The sequence below is a fragment of the Halyomorpha halys genome, unplaced genomic scaffold (assembly GCF_000696795.3).
Source record: "Halyomorpha halys isolate HHAL.00 unplaced genomic scaffold, Hhal_1.1 Scaffold534.1, whole genome shotgun sequence".
NCBI classification, from domain to species: domain Eukaryota; kingdom Metazoa; phylum Arthropoda; class Insecta; order Hemiptera; family Pentatomidae; genus Halyomorpha; species Halyomorpha halys.
The window spans coordinates 386634-397198 of record NW_027112374.1 but is presented as its reverse complement, the minus strand read 5'-3'; the positions used below and the strand labels follow the sequence as shown (position 1 = coordinate 397198).

Sequence of the window (10565 nt, the reverse complement as noted above, 5' to 3'; positions counted from 1 at the left end):
TAAATCATCCACACGCGAATTTGCTGTAGTTTGTCAAGAGGTGTTGAGGTACTTGTAGATTTTGCTGAAAAGACTGTACCTGACACTGTTTTTATCAAATGATAATGTAAGGATTTGGCTATACACCTATTTCTACCAAAAGGGTTCCTCAATTTTCCTATTAGCACCAAAAGAGTTCCAACAACACAAAAGGTTAGAAACCACTACTCTAGAATGATGCATTATTTTTATTATAACATTTTTTTTTTAAATCATATATACTCCTATTGTTGGGGTTGTTTGTACCTAGGAAGTATCACAGGTTAAGGAAAGAAAACTGAAAGGTAAAAATAATGATGCAATATTATACCAATGATGTTATTGGGCATACTTTACCACAGGTGGAAAATATGGATACAATCAATTAAGATAATAATTTTATTAATAAATATTATTAATATTTCACTGAATAATTATTTAGCACTAAATAATATATAATTTTACATTTTTATCACAAAAGCAATAGAAGTTATTTATTTATATATTTTTTAAATATGTACTTATTTTAATATCTGCCAGCAAGTCGAGCCGAGTCCAATCTGTGTGAATATATTTCTCCTTATTTGTATTTGAGAGAAAAAAAAACACTGTATCACAAGAAGAGAATGAGTTATACCAGTTTAAGGGATTAGCATAAGGAAATACAATATTTACATTATGTGCAACTAAATTATATACAATGTGATTCCTTTTGATTCAGATGATAAATTATCTACTAATGAGGTTGAAATAGTGGCCTCTCTTCTCCATCAACTGTTCATGGTTCCCTTCCTCTATCACTTCTCCAGACTGGAGAACAACTATCTTGTCTGCTTTACGAATTGTTGACAGTCTGTGTGCTATAACAATATTTGTCCTACCAACAGAAGCATTCTCCAAAGCTTCCTGCACATCCTACAAAGTAGAAAAAAGAAATAGGATAAACAGAAAAATTCAAATTAAATAAAGATTGTAATGGATTTTATTTTGGTTGTAATTTATGTTTTATAGGTCATTCCTGAATCAATTACTGATAGTGTTATATATTAATGTACCTTCTCAGTTTCAGAATCTAATGAAGAAGTAGCTTCGTCGAGAAGCATAATCTTCGGATTCCTGAGGACAGCTCTAGCAATTACGATTCTCTGTTTCTGTCCTCCTGATAACTTTGAACCCCTTTCACCAACTGAAGTTTCATAAGCCTAAATTCATATATATTTATATTTTTAGAAACAAGGATGGGAATAGAATAAACAAGATGTTCTTAAATATTAAACCATTCTAAAGTCAGTAACTAAAAGAAACTAGCAAGATAAGTGATTCAGACTTTATTATAAGCCAGACTGTCCCATTTTTCTCTTATCTGATAACAGTCTTATGATTTGTCTTGATATTTTATTAACAAATAATAAACCTATGGAACATTTACAGGGAAAAAATTACACCTAGTTGAAAATATTGTATTTATTTTTTTCATTCTTTGTTTTTAAAGTGTAGGAGAAACAAAAAAAAAGTAAAATACCTGAGGAAGCTTCATTATAAAGTTATGAATATTTGCTATTTTTGCAGCTTCGATGATCTTATCCATTGTAACTTCTTCTTCTAAGCCATAAAGGATATTTTCCTTTATTGTCATATCAAATAAAACTGGCTCTTGTGAAACGAGACCCATTTGGCTTCTTAAATATCTCACATTTATGTCATCGATGCTGTTACCGTCAATCAACTGAGAAATTAAATAACAAAATATTAAAATTATATATGATAGTAGTTATTAACTGTATTGTTTATGGTATATACATTATATATATCAGGAAATCATTCAGTATATTTTAACTATACAAATATTTTAAAATTAATTATACAGTATTTTTTAGTCTGATGAATGTTCAACCCAAACATGGACCCACCTTTAAGGCAAGTGTATTTGGCCAGAATTGTGGAATCCAATTACCTTTAAAAAGATCCACATTTATGAGATAATTATTTAAAAATTACTCACTAATTTCCTGATTATTTATTACTAACAATAATCAGACCCGATAAGAGGAAGTGATAGCTGAATTGCAGCCTTAGGGCTCGTCCGGACAAGTTTTATTTTTATATTAATATAGAAAGTTTTATGTTACATATAATAATAATATTCTTACATCATGTTTTTGTTCAATAAATTATAAATAATTATAAACGTATCTCACAAGCCCAGAAAAATTTGCTCTAAAGCTCTTGGTTTTTCTCCAAGACCCTGCCTACCTTTATTGTATTGAAAACATTTATAATTTTAAATTATAAGGCATAACATAACTCATAAGATATGTTTACATATTTATATAATATGAGGTATGAGAAATGTTTATTATTGCTCTATCAAATATGTTAAATTTAAATTTATGTATTAAAATTATTTTGTATTTAATGTTAAGAAATAGTATATAATTTCTCCCAATTCAATCAATCACTTTGAATAATTTCTTGAATTTCTGAAAACGTAAAGTTAAATAATTTGGAAATATTTTTTTTTTTTAATTTAAAATTCACTTTAATAAATTTTGTATTCGAGATTAATAATTTTATCTTCAATTTATATGTCATATTTTTTCATGAATAAAAGTTATGTTAGTTTTTTTTAAAATAAAATTTCATCATTAATGATGTATTTGTATGCACCAGTGTCAGAATCAGGGAAATATTGTACATCTAAGTTGAGTTTGCCTGTGGGTCCCGCCAGCCCGCAATTTTGGTCCACACCAACTGGATTTCCTTTCCTGAAGGTTGTAAAATATAAAATGAAAAAAAAAAATAATGGAAAATTATAATAATAACGTTTGTTAATAAAAATGTTTTGTTGTAGACTTTGTTCCCGGTAGGAACGGTTTGTTATGGATGGGAGGGGTGCTCCCTTCCCTACAGGTGAACTCATTTTAGATGTACAAAGGGGATATTTTACATTAAGAGTGAATTAAGAACTAGGATGAAGCAATTGGAATATTCGCTCTGGGTACCAGAGTTTAGAGAGTGGGTAAAATAGATGAAATTTTATTTTGGGAACAATATTTGTTTTGTTGTTGGAACTTTCCTCCCGATACCTTGATGGCCTGAAATTGTGGCTGAAACGTTGGCACTTATTACTTGCTACTTATTTGTGTACTTCACCACAACTGCAACCATCTTCCCTCATGTATTATCCATGGTCAACTATTAACTCATCATAATATTTGAATAATTCTTTTAAAGTGATCAAACTCACTATTTTTCCTGCATTAGGAAGATAGAACCTCTCTAGAAGTGAGATGATAGTTGTTTTGCCACAGCCAGATTCTCCTACAAGAGCTACCGTCTTTCCTGCTTCAATCTTAAGATTCAGCTTCTTGAGAACTTGTACTTTTTCTCTGGTTGGATAAGAGAATGTCACATCTTGGAAGACAATGTTCCCAGTTATTTCCTAAAATTTATATAAATTTCGGATATTCACTCAGAAGTTATTTAGGTAGTTTTAATAGAATCAAACATACCGGTTTGATTCCTTGATCAGTCAATGTATTGAGGAATGTTTTAGTGTAGACAATTCTGTAGAGTTGCTGAATAGCCTGCCTGGCTGCAGGAAATTGCTGTGTCAAGACCAAAGCAGGTCCTGCCAATATAGCTGCCAAGCTTAGAGAAGTCACAAGGCTAGACAAAAATATACTCTTTAACCAACAAAACTCATTAATAAACATTATAAAACCCAACTCATTGCCCATATAAAATTTTTGAATAAATTTAAAAAAATATATAGCCTAATAGGACAAGAGTTTTTTTTTTTTTTTTTAATTCATGTTCATTATTACCCAATGAGTGATGTTCCTCGGACATAACCATTCGCAACATCATTGGCTGAATAAATAAATGTTACACCAATCGGCATTCGCATCAATGTCCTAGCGAGACCATACACAACTGCATACAAAATAATGCTTCCAATGGCTTCTCTAAATAAAATTTGTATTTTATAGGTAGTAAATACTTTGGTATTTTAAAGGAGGGAAAAAAAACATACTTCTTAGAAGATACAAGCATATCCAGATACTGGTTTATTACATATTGTTGGCAGTTAAGCACTTGGATTGTTTTGACATCTTGAACATATTCATTTGCTACCTAATGAAATGATTGGTATCAAAAAAATTATCATTAGTATTTAACCATCTCAAATTATAAAAAGCAGCCATTATTGTTTTTTTTTTACCTTGGTCGCTCTGGTAGCCAGAGAGGCAGACCGTGCATCAGCATCTCTTGACCTAATCCTTAAACAGTTGCTGATTATGAAGACAAAGTAAATTGGTAAATTTACAAGTGTTACACTTGTACTGATGAGGAATGAATAGCAGATGGAGAACAATAACGAAAGGAAGAAAATGATAATTTGAGCTCCCCTTTCTCCTGTCACCTGTACAGTTATCTTGATATAAATAACATAATTTAGAGAAGTCATAATCAACACCAAATAGTCTAGGCTGTTCATAATTCTTAATTAATATTGCAATTAATATATAGATGAAGTGGTAAGACTGTAACTATAGTAACATAAATGGTAACAGCTAACTTCACTGCATGATCGTTAATATTGATTTTGTTATAAAATTTGCGATTTAGTAGATTTTTTTTATCCATTGAGATAATCTATTTATCCAACATGTTGACTGACCTATTTAATTGTCATAAAATATTTTTTAGCACACCAAGAAACCCTTAAATACAAATTTTGCCTTAATCGATTACATGCACTTTTGATTTTTTTTTTTCGAAAAATCCAAAAAATAGAATTAACTTTGTAGCAACAGGGAGCAAGCGGTTGGACCACAACTCACCAGAGAGCTGCACCTCGAGCCTCACCAAAGTTCTCAAATTTACATATTGCTTTACTTTGGAAAACTTATTGTAATTTTTATATATTAATAATTTCTGTATATAACACTTAGCAATGTCAATAGAATGATTAATAAATGATACTAAAACAATGCACGAACCTATCTCAAGCAGACATGTACCGACCGCTTCTTGGTCACAGCCGCATGGACTAGGCCTATAAATAAAGGGGCTCTAAATCCCCCTCTTTGATCAGTCTACCTAGGAGTGAAGCTGGACCGTCATCTTAAATTCTCCACCCACATCTACCAGAAAACTAAAACTGTAAGAAGGCGGTCTTGCAGACTCAACCACCTCCTCACATCACCAGCGCTCTCTCTGCGGCTTAAACTGCAGATACACAAAAGTATTCTGAGGCCGGCGCTCCTCTACGGGTCACCACTCTTCACCTACCTCTCCGAAGGCACGCAGCGACACCTCCGTTTCGGGACACCATGCTGCGGAGGATGGTCCGCACAACATCGTGGAAGAGGAAGAAGCCCCCGGAACTGCATCAACTCCTAGAACTGCCCACAGTGACAGAGTTCATTGGTCGGAGGCACGTCAAGTTCTTTGACTCTCTCCAATTTTTGACCAATCCACTCTTCCAGGCACTGACACCAGCACCTCCACCAGTCCGATGGCAGGATTTACACCCGAGACCTTCACAACTTTAACCCAGCAAAAGTGACAGTGACAAAATTTTCAGTTTTAGTGTTTTTAGATTTAGTGAAAAGTCAAAATATTGAAGTGCGCCCCAGCACCTCACATATTTTCAAATTGAACAGTGGAATTTCAAAAATTTTGTATTATATCGAGCCATCCCTTAGAATGGAGCGCAGCTCCAGTAAAAGGGCAAAAGTCTACAAATTGTATATATATATACTGAATTGTACATATGTTTATATTTTGTAATTATTTTATGAATAAAGGGGATATGAAACAAAAAAAAAAAAAAAACTCTTTGATCTTAGATCCACCTCCTTCCCAGGCCTAGTCCTAGCACTGGTGGCGTACGTACACTCTACTTGAGTTAGAGAAGTTCATTGCCAATCGATTCTCACAAGAGTCTCTCCCCGGCTCTAGTCCGTCCGCTTCATCACGGCAACTAGAACTGTAACTCTACCTCAGACAATCAGGAATATTTTCAGCTTATTCTTCAGGAAGAGACAGATCGATTAGGATATTATAACCATGAAAAAATGTATACTTTCTGAGTATTTTGTCTGGACCTTTCTCAAATTTTAAGCTATAAAGGAATTAGATCCAAGTCTAGATTTTAAGATATCAGAAAGGGTTTAGTTAGAGAGTATGTGTTCTTGAGAAAAACTAATATATTAAAATAAAACGAAATAACTTGTGGAAGGGGGAGGCATAAAAGAATACAATAATGTTAGTTAAGTAAGTAAGAACTTTGAGATGGGAGAAAAATTAGTCTGTTGGTTAGATGTCAATATGATGTGGTGAGAGTCGCCATTTGTGTTGGTAGAAAAGTTCTTACTTGTGACCGAGTACTTGCTTTCCGCTCCGTATGTTATGGATCACCTGATGGATGGCCTCCACGGAAAAAGGTCGCCATTCTCTGCACTGCGCCGTTTACCACACTCGTTGCTGACTTCTTAGCCAGACATACCTAGTTAGCCGGGGTACCAAAAAGAAGAAGACACTCGCTGCAAACTCAACAACGCGCAACCAGTCCAGTGTTCGCCATCTTGTCTTCTAATTCTCCCCTTACTTGCTAGGTGGTGCTGGAGTTAAGTGAATATCATAGTGGGATATGGTGCCCCCCCTCTAGTCATTATGAATATACATTCCAGCAATATAACAAATAAAAAATGATACTCCCGTGGACTGAACCCTGAGTAAATAACTTTTTTTTACCAAAAAAATCAGAACAGGCTATAATCTTCAAGGGAAGATCCTGAAAATTTAGCAAAAAGCCCTATGACAATCGGATGAACGGTATGGTTGTGCATAAAGTATGAACAAACCAATATTCCTTTTTATATATTAGATAATTTATAGGTAGGAATTTCTCAATTTCTATTAGCACCATATTTTTTATGTCCATTTTTAGATTTTTTACATATCCAGCAGGATCCTTTGGAAAGACATTCTGAGAGCTAAGGTATGGAAAACAGATATAAAAGATGAAATCTTACCTTTGAGTAAGAAATGATAGTTTTAGTTATTCACATTGACTTTAGTATAAATTGGAATAATTTTAACTGCCAATTGTGATGCAGTTTGATTTAGATGGACATTGATTAACCATGGTTCACCAATAAACTAAATATGACAGCTACTGGTATGGTTCCATATAAGTTGTCAAAGCATATGTTGTAATATCCTCTTTTATGAGTAAATAGTTATTTTTTTATATATAAATAATTCTTAATATGTTTTATGTTATGTATCATTTCAATATGTTTATTTGTAGTATTAAATCTAAAAGCAAGCTAACCAATGCTGAAAGATTGTTAACAGCAAGCGTTAGTTTGTTAGAGAAAGAAGACAAAGAAAACCTTCCATCATCAAAAGAAGATTGTCTAAATTGGTTAGTGTTGTAAAACATAGAATTTTAAGTATATTTGTAAAAGTAGATGTTAATAAAGTGTTATTGGTAAAAAAGTTCTGTTTTGATTGCCTAGAAAACCGCCCTGAGATTCAGAGTCTTTAATATTAGATATAATTAAAAATAAAAATTCTCATTTTATTTAATATTTAATCTTTTTATTTTACCTTGTCATCTTCAAAACTATACTTAAAATATGAGAATAAAATTTAAAAACTATCAAATTCCCTTTTACTTACTTTAAATAATTTGTAAACCTGATTGAGGTGTCATGACATGAATGTTTAAAAAGTTAGATTTGTGTTTGGGTTTGCTGATGAATTAGTAGTTTAACAAAATTTATAGTTAGCAGCAGAAACTGTAACAATGTCACCTTGATTTAGTTATAGAAAGAAATGCATCCGAACAGATAGAGTATTTAGGGTTTACATTAATTACGATAATACCTTAATATAAAATAAATGGGGGAAATGTTCTTTTTTTTTAATTTCGAAATAGCTTAGCTCACGGCTTCTGCCAATTTTTTTTTTTTTTTTTTTTTAATTCGGCTCCACAACTCAATGTCAAGTCCTGGCCTCCTGCATTAGCCTCCACCAATCATCACGATCTTGTGCGGCCGCCATCCAGTTCTTTACTCCCATCATAATCCTGGAATCACCACTCACACCATCACTCCATCTCGAAGGCATGGTCTTCCTCTGCGTCTTGCTCCAAGTAGTACCTCAGTCACTATTTTCCTTGGTAGATCACTCTCAGCCATCTACTGAGCCTCACAAACTGGACAACATCTGGTTCCTTACATAAAACTTTGAGTTCCTGGTTTGTTTAACTTCTCAATATCTGGTTAATCTTGACAGCTCCAAATATTTTACGGAGAATCTTCCTCTCCAAGACCATTAAGTTGTGCTCACCAGTGTTGGAGATAGTCCACGTTACCAAGCCATACAGAAGAATTGGCCGAATAATTGTTTTATACAAATAAATCTTGGTGTCCTTAGACAAGGCACAGCTCCTAAAACAGGAACTGAGGCTATAATAACGGCGGTTGGCACATAGGACTCTTCATTTAATTTCGGAGTCCACAACATTGTGTTGGGTTATGAGCAATCCAAGATACACAAACTGGGGGACTTTTCCAAAAGTATATTCTCCGATCCTGATTTCTTCACCAGGTCTGGGGATTTCCTCTGGGACCATATATATTCACTTCAAGCCCCATTTTTCTTGCTGCTTCAGCCAATTTCATAAATCCATCAGAGATAGCTTAGAAAGAGCGTCCAGGAATGTCAATGTCATAAGCATAAGCAAGAAGCTGTATTGTTCTGCTGAATATTGTTCCGCCCACTTGAATTCCAGATTCTCTAATGGCCTTTTCAAGAGCTAAATCGAAGAGGAGGCAGGCTAATGCATCCCCCTGCTTTAGTCCTCTTCCTGAGACAAATTCATCAGATCTTGCTCCCCCAATCTGCGCCATGCATCTCAACTCTCTCATGGTTAGTTTAACCATTCTGATCAACTTCTCAGGGATGTTGAAATCTCTCATTCCCTTGTACAACTGTCCCCAATGAATGCTGTCATATGCAGCTTTGAAGGCAACAAATAGGTGGTGCGATTTAATCCCGTATTCGCGTCCTTTCTCAAGCATGATGCGTAAGCCGAATATTTGGTCAGTTATGGATCGTCCTTTCCGAAAACTACTCTGGTACGGACCTAAGCTCTTTTCTGCAAAGGAGAGTAGGCGCTGAAAGAGGACGTTGGGCACCAATTTATATACACAAGAGAGTAAGGAGATCCCTCTATATTTGTCACAGACCATCCGATTACCCTTTTTATGGATTGGACATCATATCATCTCTCGAAACCTGAACGACAATGTTCTGGAGTATTTTCATTAGCTTGCTTCCTCCAGATTTAAGTAGTTCTGCGGGCTATTCGTCAGCACCGGCGCCTTATTTCTTTATCCGAAATCTCCTCTTCATCAGGTGGTTCCATACATTGATCACTAGGGTTATCTTCATGGAGATTATCCTTATCATCATCATCCTCCAGATCTTTGTTGAAAAGTTGGGAGAAATGTCTCTTCCACTCTGCGAGTATATGTTGTACCATTGTACCACCATGTTTGTAAGCAGCTTTCCGTCCTCATTCAGGCAGTAGGTGGATTTGGCTTCAAAAGGTTTTCTATTCCTATTGACTGCTTTGAAGAACTCTCTATACTGTTTATGTCCCCTAAGGAGTTCAGTCTTTTCCAATTCCCTTTTCTCCCACTATCTTTTCTTATACTGGTGGAGATGTTTTGCCTGTAAACTTCAACATTCCTCTTCGTCTCTTGCTGAATCATGGTTTGGTGTCCTTCATTCTTCGTGGTTGTTGCCTTCTCACATTCCTCGTCAAACCATGGGGATCTCAAGTCCTTCTCTGGTAGTCCAAGTACCTTAGAAGCTGTGTCTGATTTAGCCTCTGAGTATTTAGGCCATATGGAGTCTATATCATTTTCCACCGCATCAACTTCTTGAATGTTGACCTGACAGGTGCTTTCAACGTCTCTTTGTGGATTCTCTTATGGAGAAAGAGGGTACTTCCAATTCTAAGGTCACGAGAAGCAGCAAAATTTATAAGAATTACTCCATTGTCATTGCTTGACTCGTGTAGACTGTGTCAACCAATAGTTGGGTGAAATAATATTGATTCTTTACCCACCTTTGGATTGAAGTCACCTGAAATGTTCTTCATATCATATTGTGGGCAGGCATCCACAGTTCTCTCCAAGAGTTCGTAGAAGGCTTCTTTGTCTACATCTTCCGAGGCTTCCGCGGGGGCATGTACACTTAGAATGGACTAATTGTAGAATGTTCCTTGAATCCTTATCACGCATATTCTAGGACTTACAGCTCTGAACCCTATTACTTGTTGTCGGTATCTTCCCTTGATAATGAATCCTGTACTATATTCGTGGGATCTTTTGCTGCAGCTCTAGTAGTGACATTTCCTCTCAATAATGCCCTGACCAATCCACCGGATTTCCTGGATAGCAGTTATGTCCAGATGGTATTTTTCAATCTATGCTAAGACAAATTTTAGTGCTCCG

General features: G+C 34.9%; 1 protein-coding gene across 1 annotated transcript in view; it reads right to left on the bottom strand.

Annotated features, from left to right (window-relative positions):
- Nucleotides 1-336: 336 nt before the first annotated feature.
- The window catches only part of LOC106684012 (phosphatidylcholine translocator ABCB4), a gene marked incomplete in the record, with an annotated part of 90604 nt that continues 80375 nt past the window's right edge, over nt 337-10565 (bottom strand). The window contains 8 exon segments of the mRNA XM_067050266.1: nt 337-933; nt 1074-1220; nt 1541-1744; nt 3266-3460; nt 3531-3687; nt 3846-3986; nt 4055-4155; nt 4244-4444. Of these exon segments, the coding sequence (XP_066906367.1) occupies nt 748-933; nt 1074-1220; nt 1541-1744; nt 3266-3460; nt 3531-3687; nt 3846-3986; nt 4055-4155; nt 4244-4444 (1332 nt within the window).